At 34.6% G+C, this 20,182-nt stretch overlaps 1 protein-coding gene across 1 annotated transcript; it reads right to left on the minus strand.

The window, feature by feature from the left end:
- Window positions 1-565: 565 nt before the first annotated feature.
- LOC132557551 (uncharacterized) lies at window positions 566-18,025 on the minus strand. Its single transcript, XM_060222048.1, has 18 exons — window positions 17,496-18,025; window positions 17,202-17,250; window positions 12,084-12,229; window positions 11,763-11,893; window positions 9,642-9,768; window positions 8,701-8,769; window positions 7,188-7,297; window positions 6,657-6,738; window positions 6,160-6,327; window positions 5,685-5,771; window positions 5,360-5,454; window positions 4,884-4,985; window positions 4,399-4,459; window positions 4,066-4,170; window positions 3,565-3,629; window positions 2,572-2,643; window positions 1,798-1,967; window positions 566-1,372 (listed from the first exon to the last, which is right to left on the minus strand). The coding sequence occupies exons 2-18, from the start codon at window positions 17,248-17,250 to the stop codon at window positions 1,176-1,178; spliced, it is 1,836 nt and encodes a 611-aa protein (XP_060078031.1). The 5' UTR covers window positions 17,496-18,025; the 3' UTR covers window positions 566-1,175.
- Window positions 18,026-20,182: the final 2,157 nt, after the last annotated feature.

The raw sequence follows: 20,182 nt of genomic DNA on the forward strand, positions 1-20,182 counted from the left end.
CTCTGAGCACTACAGTCAGTCGTGTTACATATATGTTGTTCGCTATTTGCATATTTTTTCCCCTATTCCAGAGACGATACGTATATTACTGGGGGAGACTCATCATATATATATTATCATCTGGTGATTACAAATAGCAAAAAACAAACACTTCAGAGAATACGTTCACCCCTGCCTATAAGTGGCCGGATGATTGACGCTTTCCTTAACACATCTTGATGTTTACGATAATTGATTAATGGATAGTTGACACCTATATGACCCATGGTCATATCAGTACTAGACCATTGGAACACCTGTGGCGACTATAACTTGGACATTACATTTATGGACAAGTCACTCGTATAGAATCGTATCTATATTTAATTATCGTGGCCATTCGTAGAGTGCTAAAATAGGAATTTGAAAAGATCGTTATATCCTTGTTAGTTTGTGAATTGATAGATAGGTATTTTCTGGAAAATCTTACATAAAACACCAGGTCTATCAGTCCATCCTCAACACCACTCACTCCCAGTGGATAAACACAAAACATTTCAGTTTGCAAAAAATATTCAAAAATGTGTCTTGTCATGGAATTTAATCATCGTAATTCAGATAATGACACAATATGAATATATATATATATATTCAGGCTACAACGAATATGTTTCATGTATTTACATAACACGTCACACGTGATCTATAGCGTATAAAATTTAAGTAACACAGACAATACCAATTAAGGTAAGTGGTGCTCTATAAGTGTTTGTATGGTTGGTAAAAATCGTACGAAAAAGCAATACATTCACATTATCATCATTTATATTCAATGGTTATCTATTATCTTGATTCCTATTTAAAATAAAAAAAATCAGCGAATAGATGTTAAAGAATTATATGCTGAAACCCTTACGTTCACAAAGATCCACAAACACGAGAAATCTGCATGAAGCCAACATCAAACATAAATAAATTGGATTTACACTTTGACCCTCACTCAACATGAGGGTGTTGCCAAGGCATACACGTTGCTCCCTAATGCAAGATTTGCTAGTCACGTGGCTAATGATGATGACACTGTGTAGTCATGAAGCCATCACAATTCATTTTTAACTTGTTCATCATAAAACAAAAGCAAAACGTGTCATAATAGAAACCTTGCGTTTTTACAAAATTCTATTTTAAGTGAGATGCTAAAGACAGCATGCTAATACTCCAAGGAAAACAAGCAGCGTTGATAGGTATGGCTCAGTGTTTACTGTTGTAGCACCGTTACGAGCTTTTTGTGTCTCCGCAATCCAGTCATTCACCACTGTTTCAAGAATGTATAATGGCATGGGTCCATTTTCCAGAATCACGGAATGGAACTTCCTAATATCGAATAATGCTCCTGCAACAAATATGGGTTTTGTCTTATTACAGAATATCCATATATTTCAACGATTTGTTACTAGCTGTCTGTTCTGCTAATAGCATGAATTCGTTATTGAAGGCAAAAGAAATAACGAGAAAATATTGACGACTTAACAAAAGCTGTCTATTGTTCAGTAATTCTAACTTGAAACCAGGGTCAGAATATAGACTCATAAAAAGGGTTATGATATTTATGAAAATGTTGACATTTGCTTATGAATGAAAACAGAATATTGGCTCAATGAGATTATGTTAGCGACCATCAAGTATCTATCAAGACAACGGAATTTTATAATTGTGAAACAATATCACTAACTGGCGTCACGCCATGTTTATTCAAGTACATTTCTTTACGTTCAGTTGATGTTTGATATCGCTACCATATTTGCAAGCAATAGTTACCTAACTCCTCTTCTGATTTCTTTCGCAATTCAAGTATTTTGAGTTCTCCCATCTTATATGAACATGCCTGTCCAGGCCACGTGACATAGCGTTTGATTTCGTTTTCAATAAATCCTGGTCCGAAGGCCGTGTAGTTATGCATGTATTCCTTAGCCTTCTCCAACTTCCAACTGAAACAGTAAGATTCTGGTGTTGATCTAATGTCCCAGATGAGATTATCAAGACATAATCTTTGTTCTCGTACTGGTTTATTTATTAAAATTGTATATCTTCTGGCAAATAATCATAAAATGGTAACTTTTTTTTTTCAAATCCTCGAAAATTTCTTCAATAGATGGATGCGTGACAAATTGAATGAAGGGGTCGAACTGCTATAATGAATAGCAATCTTCTGATTAAGAATAAAAATGTAGACTAAAGACACAAAACACTGATGCCATGATTGTGACAAGAGACACCGGCGCGAAATAAACGAGTCAAAGACCGGAAGCAATTGCAGCCACTGTTCGATATAGAAATTCCTGTTCCAATTCTGACGTGACTTATAAAGATCTATTGTAAAGTGGTACAATATTGTGTAATATACAAATATCCATGTGCTTTATGTGCTGCATATTATTAATAGTCTGATATACAAGATAGTAGGTAAAGGTTTACCATTCTTAAGACATTGTAAACGTGTAGGGGTTTAACTTACTGAGTTTTATTTGTAACATTGTTATAAATCTACGATATTTACCCACCAAATATTCTCATGATTAATGGAGATCTTACTTATAGTAATGTATCCCAGTGTCTACGACCAGTCGACATGCTCGCAACATCTCAGCACTATACCGTCCCATTCTGAAAACAAGCATACATATCCTTTTCGTAGAATTCAATAGAATCATATATGTACAAACTCAATCTATAATTACAGGAAAACATTTTTTTCTGTTTTTCATTTGAGAACATGACATTTCTAGCGTAGATTGATCATGGTTTCCATCGTGGGTGTCGTTGATGAAGCAGAGGACGCTCGTTCTATGTCCTATTCTCCTTGTACTTCTTCAAGAGTCTCCGTGTGTCTTTTGTTCATGTTTTCATCTGTTTTTATTGTATTTGAGTTTGGATTATGATTATGTAAACAGCTTATGGTATATCTGTACGTATCAGTATTTACTATTTTGTCTTCTAAATTGCATTTTGCATTCGCCATGCCACTCGATAAAAATGAGCGAGTTTTACGAAATACATCGAGCAAATACCAGCATGGCAATATAATTATACTCCAAAGTCAAACTCCATAAACATAGTGCAAAGTAAGAACAAAAGAAAGATTTACACGGATACTCCTGTGGAGGATAAGACCAGTTGTTCCGGAAGAGAAAGCGTTTCTGCTTCATCGACGACACTGGCAATGTAAACCTTAATCAATCCAAGTAAATAATATAACGCTCTTAAATGAGAACAATGTACATGTATACAACAACGGAACAAACAGGCAAAGTTAAGAGCATCAAACACGTCCAGCTTTACATCACACAGAGAAATAGAATATTTCTCAATGAGATCAAAAGAACCTGTTATTTTGGACATAGATTTATTCCACCTGAACGAGCTATAGTATAAGTAGAAATATTTCTTATTTTATGTTGCTAAAAAGATACTTAAGAAAAAATATTTGTTGACTGACAGACGACAAGATGGACAAAGGACATAATCCGCATCATTGCGTAATATCAATAAAACAATATGTATTATTAATCGAACCTGATAACTTACAATTCATAATCATCAGCATACAGCCCCATCTCCTCTCCAAGATATTCTGAATACAGTCCCCAGCCCTGTAATGTATAGTTGCAAATATCAATGTTTTTATCAAATCCTGGCGGTTTTTTTCTAGGGTTTGCGTTTCTTTCTTCGCTTATAAGTAAAATTCTATATTACACGGTAAGGTACTGCATGACTTGAAATATGGCACATGTGTTGATGATATAAAGAACGAACACATGGTAAACGCTAACACAGGGTACAGACCGATAGTAGTATATGTAGCTGTGAAGAAATTGTTCGGATGGTATTATAAAATAGTTTTACCATACTTCGATAACCACATGGAACGTGTTCGTCTACCGTTATGGTAACCATTCCACAATATTGTAATGTATTATTACCGATTTCAATTTGTGAAAGAATATTACATAATCACAGACAGTGAAATTTCGTAAACTTATATTTGGTACAGAATGTTACATATATTTAAATGCATGGTTAACTAACCTCAACATAGGCTGAATGAAATGGCATGAAATATGGAACCTCATAGAAGCTGTATTCTGGGAATCTTCTGTACTTAGGAATATCTGCTTTCATTGAGAAGCTGTGCTTCAAAGTGGATAATTGAGAAATACAAAGACACAATAAATGCCATGTTTGAATATAAACGGTGCCAGTGACATAATGATTGTCTAGGCAGAAAGAAAAATATTTTCTAGAAAATGTTTGAATACATTCAGCACAACGCTTATAAATAAATAAAATTAATGTAAATTTACTATATATGTATAGTGATTATTCAATAATATAATACTTGTTTTGTCAGTGCTATGATACCTGCATATGATGACCTGGGTAGGCTTCGTGCAGACTCAATGCCATGTAGTCAAATGTAGGACTGTAAAAATACATCAGAACATTCTAAATTATATTTTTTCCGTTTTTTTTTCTCTGTAGTAAATACGTAAAATCGCACAGACGCACATCAGCATTTAATAAGTGTGATTCTTGAACTATATAATAACATATTAGAGAACGTATTAATGTTATCATTACTATGTGTTATCACCAAGGAGGATCAATCCTATTCTACGTAGAATATCTACTATTAAACCTATAATTCTACGCCTATTATACATTGTATCAGGCTATTGAAAACGATCTAGCATTAGAAGTAATTTGGCTTGTTCGAAATCCTATAGCAAACTCAATCGTTTTGTCAATTGCAGTGAAACAAAGGAGTTTGTATTCTCTGTTTTTCCTTTGTCCTTTAGTCCTCTAAAACGGACGATGCAACGCGATTATTCTTGAAGCCAACTTACTTTTCCCTTGGTCTAAACAGGTTAATTATAAATTTCCCTGGATTAACATCAGTCGCTAAGGCATAAGCACCACCTGTACCGTCATATATGGATTTTTCTACTCTGAAAGAAAACAATATCCGAGTCAGGGTAAAGACAGCAATATGGGATCGCCATAGTGATACAACCTAACAAAACAAAATTAGTTCTAATATTTTCAGTGTAATTTCCTATTACATTACAATAAAGATTAACATACACTTTGGCATAAGGTCGCTATCATTTAAAATAGGAAAAAAACCGGATATTTTGCTCAACCGAAAAAAAAAAATCAGGATTGAAGAAAAGAAAGTACTAAATGAATTAAAATCTAATTCAAGATGTAGTATCCATAAGATACTATTTTAGAAATATATTTGTAATAATGTATAGTCATATGAAATTATATCAATTATGAACCTACTATATACATAGGCTATCTTCAAATAGTTACTCACATCATCTCCACGTTAGGTATGTTGGTAAAATATCTATGTAGCTCTGGTTTGATTCTGTTGTCTACAAGATCCTTGTAAATGTCTATGATTTCATCCTGATTAAAAACAACATAGCTTTATACATCTAAGTATGACTGCATATACGTCAAATATGAATAAAATATTTGACTTCCGTGTGAAGACTCTTGAATATACAGTTATTTACCTAATTCGTGTGCCATACCACGCATCAGGCTTTTTTTTCGAGGAGACATCTTAACTGTGTCTATTTACATTAAGATCGGAATACATATTTTACAATGGTTTTGGAAATTGTTTCACTTACAGCGTCATCTATGATGAATCTCGGGTCCTTTCCAATACTTCCTAAAAAGTCTCGAACTGTACCATTAAAAGATAGCCGATTCAATATCTGAAACACCAATTACCATTGTAGTTCTCTGACAAAAACTTTCAATGCAAAACGTGGACGTCCATTTCCAGCACATACTTTCTACTGACAGGTTGCTGCAGGAAGAGTGTTTTTTTCAATGTAAAAAGTCTTAAAGGTATGTCAGATGTTTTGATTACAATTACTTCGAAGTCTTATTTCATAGATGATTAACAGAAGAGAAGCAAGTACATGCATTTACGTGTGACATACCAATTAATTATAGCGATTTTTCTAGAATAGTTAGTGGCTCTGAGTAAGCTTTACATTCGAAAACAAATATACATATATATTGTACAAAACATTGCAAATTGATCATGCCGTATTACGGGAACAATGATAAAAGAGACAGATTATTACTACTGAACACCTGTTGCATATTGCTGTATATACGATCGACCTCCTGTAATCCGAGTCTGTGGACGTACGTTGCGGACACGTTTTGGGATGTATGCCACTTCAGACACGCTTGATAAAAACGGACACCATTCCATAGGGACCGTATAGATGGTTCTGGCCGGGTATTTTGGAGGTAGGTCTTGTGAATGTACAAATTCAATATACATATATCACGCATTGTAATACAAGCCTTTTAAACAACACCCTATTAACAATTGGCACTATGCACATTTAATGGCATTTGCATAAAACCAGTGCTTCCTTTTCCTATTTTTGTTTTTCCTGAAATATCCCCAGTTTTCAGAGCTTTTGTCATTTTGTGATAATTTACGTTTTCGACCTTTTTCATTTATTTGATAATTTTAACACATTTGATGAAAATTTTATCTTATCTTTGCTACCCCAGTGAAATATTGAAATAGTGTGGTTAGAAAGTGTGAATAAATAGAATTTTGCGAAAACACTCACATTTTCCAGATATTGCTTTAGACGTCTAAAAGAATCAAGTACCACAGCAATGCCCTCTTTCCCACGTTTCCTTAGTGACTGCCTTGGTAATGTAAAAAGGTGTTGGTCACTATCATTGGTATTATTGAATTATCTTAGCATAAATATTTATAAGTACTTTCCAACCTTTATAGCCATGCTTTTTCATACCGCAACTACATATCACATAATACTATCTAAAAGGTAGGCATCAGTATATGGAATTCACATTCTTAAACATAACCCTCCTTCCTATCCACAAAAAGAATAAATAAACAAAATAAAAATTAAAAAAAACAAAAACAAAAAAAAAACAAAAAAAAAAACCAAAAAAAACCAAACAAACAAACGAAAAAATGCATATGTACATAAGTGTTGTTGATAAGCATATTTCCCAAAACTGACTCATTGTGTTATTGTCAAATTTACTTTATAACATAAACGACTGACAAATTGTTACTGACAAAATTTTGCTGTCTGCTGTATATTGTTTCTTTAAACTAAAGTATTTACCTGTCTTTCTCAGGGATGACGGAGTTGTCTAGTGATTTGTTGAATGGGATATAGAAATTACTGTCGGTAACATCTACGAGCATTTCCTCGATTTGAGCTGGTACTGCATCCTGTGGATAAGCCACAATATGTACCATAGATACTAGGCATCTATAAGCAGTTGCAATAAAATTTAGCTTGGAAATGATGATGAATATATCATCATTGAAACGCTGGGTCGATAATCTAAAGCCTGGTTGTTCGGTATTAGAAGTACCTCGAACTGCTTGAGGCAAAACAGCATTCGGATGTGTCGAAAACATTCCAAGGAGTTTACAACGCTACCTAGTGATTGTCGTTTGCTAAAACCGCCATATTTACAAAACAGTGTTATTGCATGCATGCAAGCTAGCCTTATACTGAAACGTATAAACACTGGCCGGCTAGGTGTTCCTGACACTATTCAGATGAAGATTTGCATAATTACGAAATAGCATTGCTTTGGTTTGAAGTTTACTCTCCGAGATGGACAATATGGCGGAAAGTACAGTATTATGGAGGTGTGGCCGAATTCTAATTGTACATAAGTTCACGATTATTCCTATATGTTGATTTAATGGGGAATAAATCAAATAATCGAGGAGAGGATGAGAATGTTGTGGCTAATTGTCATTTTGCAAAATATGTGTATGATCATTAGGGATATCAAGGTTATTTTTATAAATTCCTGGGGATTAAAACATGAAGGAAATTAAGGCCGACAGGCATTGTTTTCGCAAACGTGAGTTATTGATATGAGAAAAAAACCTTCTTATTATGAGCGTATGTAGGATCGGGATATTTCATCCTTAGATTACAAAATATGGTAAAATCCTCGGATTTCACCATACCATGTGATCCTCGGATGAAATATCCCATCCTTCATATATGCAAATGACATATTCATATTCCAGCGGCTCACAGAAAGTTGGCCCCTTTGATTGAAAATGAATGCAACATTTCAAATGGCTCTTGATAGTCATTTCCTATAAAAGTGTTTGATTGTTTTGCATTTAATTAATATTGCGTATAAAATTACAAATATACAAACATAATGTATTATCAACATGTTTAGCCTTTCAGTAATTTAAGATTTTTTATTACTTTAGGATGTTTGATCTGATCAGCCGTTAACCTCGACACTTGATTTCTTCTGAACACTGAAAGTGAAACTAAATGGTTCACCAGTTATGGGTAATTACGCCCTGCATAGAAGTCCATGGTTCAAGTTTCTTTTATGCACTTGATATTTTATCGTCAACTACAGTCTTGTAATGTTTTAGTGCACCCTATATACAGAAAGGAAACATTATCATACAGAAATGTAAACAACGTTTACTTTTACAATAACAGAATACTAAATTGCGGAAAGCTATCTTTATTACGGCGATACAAGAATTTTTTTATGACATGACTCTTTTTGAGGACATTATATGGCGGCACATGTATTTTGAGAGAATTCTTGTTTTTTACTAGGTTATAATCAGATACTTACAACAGAAACTTTGTGGTATGGCCTATTTATATTAATTGCTTTATCCATTCTGGCAATTACTTCATCAACCTGAAGCAAAAAAACAAAAGACAATACCAATATATAAGCTAAGTAATTCAAATTCAATAAAACAATAGCAAAATATGAGCTAAGTAAGATTTACATGGTGACCATTGCAATTAAATCGTGTTCAAGTCAAGTCATTAATGTGGCGTTCCCAAAATGAGAGCAATGTATACAACCTCGGAACTAACAGGCAAGCTAACGAACACCAAATACACCCAGCTTCATCGCACAAAGGATGTATCATTATGGCCACCGTAAAGCTTCCTCATAATTTTCATCTCGAATTCTCGTGTTGTGCGTTCTTCACAATTCTCATCAACCTGATATCTCGAAATCCCGTGTTATGATTTTGTCATTTCTCTACATCTTGCACAGAAATCGTGATATTTGAAACAAATCCTTAAATATCAAATACACTGCGACCTGATAACGCCATTCCCAGGAGGGAAATTGAAATCAGCAAGCTTTTTGTACAGTTTGGTAGAAAGCTGTCCATGTTGGTTTCGTTGTAGGGTAAATATCGATGTAAGCTACTGATATGTGCTGTCTGCAGACTGATTCAGTTATTGTTTCTGAATAATGAATATATCAAACACGTTCACATTGTTGAGACTGAAACGAACGAAAATAGGTAAAATTTTAGTTTTGTGATATCATGATGAGCGATTATATTTTAAGCAGGCTTCAGATTAATGTACTAATGTAGAATAAGATGAATAACCGGCTCATTATTATTCATGAGTATAGAGGTTTTCCAATTCCCGCTGTAATTATAATACCCGAATTACTTAATACTTATGTAATTATCCATAACTTGCTAACTCGAGTTTACTTATCACATAAATTACAGTCAAGTATTTAATTTCTTGTCTTACCAACTTTGGTATGTTGAACATTCTGACAATGTAATTTTCAAAATCGCCTCGTGTGTTGCTTTTTGCCTTCTCTACCGGGCTGTACAAATGTATACCCTCTAGAAAATTGATAGGACTCAGCGTGAACCTGTAAATTGATAAAACTAGCTACAGTTAATGTGAAAGAAAGTAAATCATGATTACACCAAACTACCACGCAAACTGTAAAACTACAAAGCAACAGCTACATGCATTGCATAGTCTGTCTTGCTAGTTGCGATACAAAACGAACTGGGCATGCGCACCTACAGACAACAAATACGTTCACCAAAGATGCTCAATTTGTGGTATAGGGATGTCAAAGGTAATACGTAACTGTTCAAATAAAAATAAACTTAATTCAAACTCAAAACTGAAACTATGGCAAAATATAAAGCGAATTATGATTTACACGGAAAAAAGTAAAAGGAGAATAAATGCATTTTCTAAATGTTTTCCACCAAATTAGTGTTATTACAACAGAAATAGTGATCATAAGAAACATCCTCTTGAAGATTAGATTTCCTCAGTCTTTTACATTAGTAGAGACCTCTTCAGGAGATTTTCTTAAATACATCGACGTGAAAATATATAACGGACACATTATCATGTTGGAGAAACTTTATTATATACGGGATGGTAAATAGGCTTTCACTTCATTTTTTAACGAGCCTTGGTAAGTAAAATTGAAATTGCGAAACGAGTTTCATGAAATCTCATGAGAAAATTAAGAGCATATATCATATATATATATATAAGAAAGTTTCATTTTGACATATTTTAAATTAAAAATATAGAGGATGAAATTAAAAGGAGGCACTCATATATGAACGAATTCACTTGATATCAGGTCATTTACGTGATTGAATAAATAATTAGTTATGGATACAAACACAAAAATCGCTTGCAAGACCCCAGTACCTGCCCAATAAAATAGACACCTTGAGGTGTCCCTTATCTAACACGTTATTGTTAATCTTGCTAACAATCTTGAGAAAGTCATCAATTTGCATGTCGAACATTAAAATATTTTCCTGAAGACCTGTCAACTGCGAGTGATTTTGTTTCTGGTAATTTTGAGTTCTTTGTATAAATATACACGTATACATGCATGCAATGATATGCACATCAATAAAGAATGCAATCAACAAAATGTCAGCATAATCCGAACTCAGTTTCAATGAAATTCGGGAAGAATATGAACAAAAGAAAGATTTACTCAGAAATTCATGAAAAAAGTACATGGCGAATAAGACCAAGTGTTATGGAAGAGTTAGTGTCTTCTGCTTCATTGACGACACTCGCCAAGTAAACTTTGGTTAATCCAAGTCAGTAATGCCACGCCCTCAAATGACAACAAGGTATACAACAACAGAAACAACAAGCAAACTAACCAGCATCAAATATGCCCAGCTTCATGTCGAATAGAATATTTCTCAATGAGATCACTACGGCGACTATAAACATTCCCCATAATTTTCATCAGCATCTTTTGAACCCTTGTGTTACGAGTTTGTCAGTAAGTTGACGACTTCTTACACGAAAATCAATATAATGGGAATATTCCCCTGAATATCGAATAACCTCATGTAATAGGTTGCAGATGCAAGGATATTGTTATCTAGAAATGGAAAATTCACAATAAGGGAGTTAAAATCCTCATGTTAATCAGCAGCCCATGTTTGTTTCGTTGTAGAAAAAGATTGAGATGAGCATCTGATGTAAACGAGTCTAAAGACAAGACGTCACCAATATATGTGAAGATGAAATTACACGACTTTGCAAGGTCTTTGTGACCTGTTTTGATAAGCTCTTCAATAGCCTCGAATGAAAACAAAAACAAGTCAGCCAACAGAGGGGCGCAATTGGTTCCCATATGTATTCCAATAGTATGCTAGTTATGTTACGAACAAGGTATAAAACAATGGAAATAACAGGAAAATTAACAAGCATCAAATGAATACTATTTCGACAGTATAACTTACACATAGCATCCTTTCAACCCTTGTATTACGAGTTTGTCAGTCAGTTGATGATTTCGTACACAAAATGCGTGAAAACAGACTATATTGAATATTGTCGTTCATTTCATATATTACTTACCAGCCCCATTGACTATTTATTTGGTAGTTAGTAAGCATGTCTTTAAAAATCACATATTCCAGTTGCTTTTCTTTGCTGAGTGTATCAACGTCCACTAACGGTAACATTGATAGAAACCGGTCAGCTTCTTCCTGTGAAGTAAATCGTTTCACATAAAATGTCACTCAAGCATAGCCATGTGGTGATAGCTATTTTGCACTTTTGGATAAAAAAAATTAAACAATAAAAATCCGTTTAATTCACGATATTAAATGTACACGTTGAAATTATATAAACTTAAAAAGCCATGACATGTTATGGTATCTAGTAGTCTATACAAACCCATTTCTCGTCCATGACGGATAAATTCAGTGATTGTGTCCAATCGTTGTATTTATATTCGCCCTGATACGTCGAAAATTCAGGAGAAAATTTCATCTTCGTGTCCCAGAAGCTATTTAGAATGAGATCGAATGTGATGCTATCAGCTGCGATAAAAGAATCAACAAAGCGATTATTCATATGAGATATATATTATTACTTTCACGCCTGAAAAAAAGAACAAAGCCGCTACTAGCTGGTATAAATACGAAAAGTTAATCTTCAAATTAATGCTTGATCAATTATTGTTGATTTTTAAAATTGTAAAGGCAATAAACGAAATTACAAAAGGTTAAGTCCGTGACAAAATATAAAATACTTTAGTATATATAAGAGCTTTTTCCAATATTGTTGCAATTGTTGAAGTTATCCTTCATTACTCCCAATAGCGAGGGACCTATGCGTGATGTTTACAATATTTGTTTTACTTTTTTTATTTGTTCTTTTTAAACATAAAGATAAAGTTAGCGATTATTCCTAATTCATCAATACGCATTCGATCTATTACATACGTGTTGTCATTAGTTCATTCGTGTTGTCACTAGTACAAACACGTTGTCACAGTACATACTTGTTGTCACTACTACATACGTGTTGTCACTACTTGTCACGCGTACATACCTGTTGTCAAAAGTTGTCACGAGTACATGCGTGTTTTCACCAGTACATACGTGTTGTCATTAGTACATACCTGTTGTCACTAGTACATACGTCTTGTCCCTAGTACATACATCTTGTCACTAGTTGTCACTAGTACATACATATTGTCACTAGAACATACGTGTTGTCACTAGTACAAACGTGTTGTCACTGGTACATACGTGTTGTCACAAGTTTATACGTGTTGTCACTAGTACATACGCGTTGTCACTAATACAGACGTGTTGCCACTATTACAAACGTGTTGTCACTAGTTCATACATGTTGTCACTAGTACATACATGTTGTCACTAGAACAAACGTGTTGTCACTAGTTGTCATTAGTACAAACGTGTTGTCACTAGTACATATGTGTTTTCACTAGGTATCACTAGTACATATATGTTGTCACAAGTATATACATGTTATCACAAGTACAGGAGTGTTGTCACTAGTTATCACTAGTACAGGCGTGTTGTCACAAGTATATACGCGTTGTCACTAGTACAGGCGTGTTGTCACTAATACACACCTGTTGTCACTAGTACATAAGTGTTGTCACTAGTTTATAAGTGTTGTCACTAATACAGACGTGTTGTCACTATTACAAACGTGTTGTCACTAGTTCATACATGTTGTCACTAGTACATACATGTTGTCACTAGAACAAACGTGTTGTCACTAGTTGTCATTAGTACAAACGTGTTGTCACTAGTACATATGTGTTTTCACTAGGTATCACTAGTACATATATGTTGTCACAAGTATATACATGTTATCACAAGTACAGGAGTGTTGTCACTAGTTATCACTAGTACAGGCGTGTTGTCACAAGTATATACGCGTTGTCACTAGTACAGGCGTGTTGTCACTAATACACACCTGTTGTCACTAGTACATAAGTGTTGTCACTAGTTTATAAGTGTTGTCACTAGTACAAACGCGTTTTCACTAATACAGACGTGTTGCCACTATTACAAACGTGTTGTCACTAGTACATAAATGTTGTCACTAGTGCATACATGTTGCCACTAGTACAGACGTGTTATACTAGTTGTCACAGGTACATACGTGTTGTCACTAGTACATACGTGTTATTACTATTACAAACGTGTTGTCACTAGTACATACCTTTTGTCACTAGCACGTACTTGCTGTCACTAGTACATACGTGTTGTCACTAGAACATACGTGTTGTCACTAGTACATACATGTTGACACTAGTACATACATGTTGTCACTAGAACAAACGTGTTGTCATTAGTTGTCACTAGTACATACGTGTTTTCACTAGTACAAACGTGTTGTCACTAGTACATATGTGTTGTCACTAGGTATCACTAGCACATATATGTTGTCAATAGTATATACATGTTATCACAAGTACAGGAGTGTTGTCACTAGTTATCACTAGTACAGGCGTGTTGTCACAAGTATATACGTGTTTTCACTAGTACAGGCGTGTTGTCACTAGTACAGACGTGTTGTCACTAGTACATAAGTGTTGTCACTAGTACATACGCGCTGTCACTAATACAGATGTGTTGTCACTATTACAAACGTGTTATCACTAGTACATACATGTTGTCACTAGAACAAACATGTTGTCATTTGTACATATGTGTTGTCACTGGGACAAACGTGTTGTCACTAGAACATACGTGTTGTCACTAGAACAAAAGTGTTGTCATTTGTACATATGTGTTGTCACTGCTGCAAACGTGTTGTCACTAGTACATGCGTGATGTCACTAGTTGTCAATAGTACATACGAGTTGTGACAAGTATAAACGTGTTGTCACTAGTACATATGTGTTGTCACTAGGTGTCACTAGTATATACATGTTGTCACTAGTATAGACGTGTTGTCACCGGTTGTCAATAACACATACGTGTTGTCACTAGTTGTCACTAGTACATACGTGTTGTTACTAGTACATTCGTGTTGTCACATGTATATACGTGTTGTCACTAGTACAGGCGTGTTGTTACTAGTACATACGTGTTGTCACTAGTACATACGTGTTGTCACTATTACAAACGTGTTGTCACTAGTTGTCACTAGTACACACATGTTGTCACTAGTAAATACATGTTGTCACTAGAACAAACGTGTTATCACTAGTTGTCAATAGTACATACATGTTTTCACTAGTACATATGTGTTGTCACTCGTACATACGTGTTTTCACTAGTAAAAACACGTTGTCACAGTACATACTTGTTGTCACTACTACATACGTGTTGTCACTACTTGTCACGCGTACATACCTGTTGCCAAAAGTTGTCACGAGTACATGCGTGTTTTCACCAGTACATACGTGTTGCCATTAGTACATACCTGTTGTCACTAGTACATACGTCTTGTCCCTAGTACATACATCTTGTAACTAGTTGTCACTAGTACATACATGTTGTCACTAGAACATACGTGTTGTCGCTAGTACAAACGTGTTGTCACTGGTACATACGTGTTGTCACAAGTTTATACGTGTTGTCACTAGTACATACGCGTTGTCACTAATACAGACGTGTTGCCACTATTACAAACGTGTTGTCACTAGTACATACATGTTGTCACTAGTACATACATGTTGTCACTAGAACAAACGTGTTGTCACTAGTTGTCATTAGTACAAACGTGTTGTCACTAGTACATATGTGTTTTCACTAGGTATCACTAGTACAGGCGTGTTGTCACAAGTATATACATGTTATCACAAGAACAGGAGTGTTGTCACTAGTTATCACTAGTACAGGCGTGTTGTCACAAGTATATACGCGTTGTCACTAGTACAGGCGTGTTGTCACTAATACACACCCGTTGTCACTAGTACATAAGTGTTGTCACTAGTTTATACGTGTTATCACTAGTACAAACGCGTTTTCACTAATACAGACGTGTTGCCACTATTACAAAAGTGTTGTCACTAGTACATTAATGTTGTCACTAGTGCATACATGTTGTCACTAGTACAGACGTGTTATACTAGTTGTCACAGGTACATACGTGTTGTCACTAGTACATACGTGTTATTACTATTACAAACGTGTTGTCACTAGTACATGCCTTTTGTCACTAGCACGTACTTGCTGTCACTAGTACATACGTGTTGTCACTAGAACATACGTGTTGTCACATACATGTTGTACATACATGTTGTCACTAGAACAAACGTGTTGTCATTAGTTGTCACTAGTACATACGTGTTTTCACTAGTACAAACGTGTTGTCACTAGTACATATGTATTGTCACTAGGTATCACTAGCACATATATGTTGTCAATAGTATATACATGTTATCACAAGTACAGGAGTGTTGTCACTAGTTATCACTAGTACAGGCGTGTTGTCACAAGTATATACGTGTTGTCACTAGTACAGGCGTGTTGTCACTAGTACAGACGTGTTGTCACTAGTACATAAGTGTTGTCACTAGTACATACGCGCTGTCACTAATACAGATGTGTTGTCACTATTACAAACGTGTCATCACTAGTACATACATGTTGTCACTAGAACAAACATGTTGTCATTTGTACATATGTGTTGTCACTGGGACAAACGTGTTGTCACTAGAACATACGTGTTGTCACTAGAACAAAAGTGTTGTCATTTGTACATATGTGTTGTCACTGCTGCAAACGTGTTGTCACTAGTACATGCGTGATGTCACTAGTTGTCAATAGTACATACGAGTTGTGACAAGTATAAACGTGTTGTCACTAGTACATATGTGTTGTCACTAGGTGTCACTAGTATATACATGTCACTAGTATAGACGTGTTGTCACCGGTTGTCAATAGCACATACGTGTTGTCACTAGTTGTCACTAGTACATACGTGTTGTTACTAGTACATTCGTGTTGTCACATGTATATACGTGTTGTCACTAGTACAGGCGTGTTGTTACTAGTACATACGTGTTGTCACTATTACAAACGTGTTGTCACTAGTTGTCACTAGTACATACATGTTGTCACTAGTAAATACATGTTGTCACTAGAACAAACGTGTTATCACTAGTTGTCAATAGTACATACATGTTTTCACTAGTACATATGTGTTGTCACTAGTACATACGTGTTTTCACTAGTAAAAACGTGTTATCACTAGTACATACGTGTTGTCACTAGTACATATATGTTGTCACTAGGTGTCACTAGTACATAATGTTGTCACTAGTATAGACGTGTTGCCACCAGTTGTCAATAGCACATACGTGTTGTCACTAGTGTTCCTTTTCGTCAAATCAATGTTATTATGACTTAAGACTCTGACTGTCTGATCAAGTTTGATTACAGGATGAAATGAAGTAAGGCTGTGAAATAAGAAGGATTTTTAATTCACACTTACAAGTGTTAAGTGCAGTTTTAAGTTGATATTACATTTTTATGTACAACAATGATATATAGTATAAAGATATACGGCTGCACGTACCTCCAGTTGAGATAAACATTGCATACAGAGCACACACACAAGTCCACATCTGTAAAACATAAGCCCGGGAATACATTGATGGATGGAACAAATCATTGTCCCGACGTTTACATACAGTACATCATATCCAGTAACAATTCGTTATCACGATTCTTCTCTCTTACAATAAAACTTATACCAGGTTAAAGTAATATATATCCTATGTTAAGGGCATTGTAGGTGCACAGTGTACATATAGACTTGTATACCAATCCTGCATATTTATATATATGTATATTGCATTAGTTTACTTACCTTGAGTTTTGGCTCTATACATAAAAGTAATTGCAAATTACACACCGGAACACATTGTACTTCATTCTTGTTCAGTATTTGTGTGTATCACAACATGCCAGGATGAAGCAAACATCGTTTGATGAAGCTGGTTGTAGATGTCGATACTGTTCCTAGCTGAGAGACGACGAAAGCTTTCTCACGGGATTGTTGTGGTGCATAGAGTACGCTCTACCAGACTAAAATTCCCTGCCTCGATCCACCAACACGTAAGATAACCCGTCGATTGAGAGCATTCGTAAAACCTGACTTACCAAGGTTAAGGCTGGGTTGTGGACCAGAACCAATGTTTCATCCAGATAGTGTAATTCGTTATCTATGTAGTATAGCTTTGCGTTCATGGATTTCTTACATCCTCATCAAACAGCAATAAATTGTTTCAAATAAGTTCACGATCTTTTAAAGTTAAATCAAAATGAAAACCCTATTCCATTTTCTTAGCTTCGCATTTCCAATTGTCTTGTGTAATGACTTAGAAATGTTATTTACACGTAAGTAGTATCGGTGACGTTTTCTAGGATTGAGACTTGAATGTTATTGTGCACTCACACACACACTAATATATATTTATACCACACATACCGCTGTAGGCAGTCAATAAATAACTTTATCACTATCACTGTTCTAGTACGCGCTGTGATCGATGGACAATGATACTAAAACCATTCTTCGCTGGGTTTAGGTTGTTGTTACGTAGTTGAGTTAGTATCCCTGCCATAATAGCATGCGATGTTTTACGCTGTTTCAGCCATTTTATTTGAATCTTGAAGCTGGGAATATAACTCATAAATTTCGTTATGGCATCAATTTATTTGCAATGGTGTTACATCAAGGAAACAAGATATTCTAATAACTGGCGATAACGCTAGTGACCTATATTTAAATTGCTAAAATTGCAATAATTTTCAACTTCTTTTGTGCTTATTACAAATAAACGATATAGGCATATAGTTATAATTATTGTAGTGAAGTATGACATATGGACTACTGGTCTATAATTATGTATGATTATAAATCGATAGACTGACTGTACAAAGGGACAATATAATTATGTCATATATTTACAAAAGGCATAAAAGTGAATAATTAGATACATCTGCTCCAACTCATGAATTAAACTGCATATACATATGTTTCGTCCTACTCGGCAGTGATGATAAGGTCCTTACTGTTAATACCTAGGAGGCGAATGACGAAATTCATAGTTTAAAGGTTTTGCTGTCCAATCCTATTGTCGATTATTTTAGTAATTTTGGTAATATGGGTTAAAAGATTTATGACACATTATCTTAATGATATTGATGATAAATACATTTGAATCCATTAACAAGATATGATAAAGCTGATGTCGAACAACTTTCTCCGCACATAAACATTTAGTTTGCCTATTTTTTTCAGAACTTATCTTTCATATTACATGATTCATGGACATCATGAAAACAAGCACGCGCGTTTAACTCTAATGTTTTCATTGATAATTTCATCACCGTATATGTAAAATCATCAGCAAGAGAAATTCTACAAGAAATGCCTTCATCTCTGAAAGTCTAGCCAGTCATGTGATGATATGGTGTACTTTAATTTTCGCATTAATAAAAACATTTAAACGTGATAAGCTTTTTGAGTAAAACCCCTGGATACTATCAATTACCGTGGTCGATATCTTAATACGTTCACACGTACATACCCTTTTCGTAACTGATGCAAGGAACCACTCAATGTTATACTGTACACGAGGAAATATTTGCCAATTCTTTTTCTAATAATTTTCTCGTTTTGCACCGTCTTAAATTCACCTTCAGCAAATATAGGACATATCTTAGCTTCAGCATTGATTTTATTATCTTTCTATTTTGTTTTATTTCCAACTTATACCGTTTTTTGTAATGCTACCGTCGACAAACTGCATTGAACTTAATCTTCAAATATACATCTAAAATACTGTATGTTCCGTTGAATGAATGATAATTTATAATATGAATATTTTCCTTAACTGGACCCTGTGGACTAGATAAGGTTCAACAATGCGAAAATATATAGAAGGAGCTAGGGAAACCAAATTAAACCATTTGTGTGATGTGTTTGTGGCTTAATCAGTCTAACTAAAAAATAACAAATTTAATTGGAAAGTTCGTCAAAATCCTCATTTAAAGCCCCTGTTATCTCAGACTTCTCAGGACGAAGTTTAAAATGTAGTAATTAAGACATCTGGTTAGTTATACGTTAAAAACAAGGAAACGTCTAGTACATGTAATGTGAATATCGTTTAACTATTTTTTTACTAGACCTGTTTTATTCTACATTTGTATTTAAATGTACTATTCACCTGTAAATTTTCTGTAACTGGTAGCCTTTGTTAGTATATTTTCATCTCTCGAAGTTTGTCTTTACCCGCATACCATAACTGTATTCATCTAAATAATATACACATGTACTTGACGTTTGCTTTTAATAATTCAAAATGGAATATCATGAAATTGACCCAATTACATATTAATGATAAAAGTAAAATATATTATCTGTAATGTTTCTAACCGTAAACGAGTACGAAAATGCTATTCCTTAATGCCTTTTTCCACATTCATTTGATTTGACGTCGTTGCTGGATAGAATTTATTTTAAATATCCATTAAAATAACAAGATCTCA

Source organism: Ylistrum balloti, unplaced genomic scaffold (assembly GCF_031769215.1).
Source record: "Ylistrum balloti isolate Yb309-2 unplaced genomic scaffold, AGI_CSIRO_Ybal_v1 Utg370692, whole genome shotgun sequence".
NCBI lineage: Eukaryota > Metazoa > Mollusca > Bivalvia > Pectinida > Pectinidae > Ylistrum > Ylistrum balloti.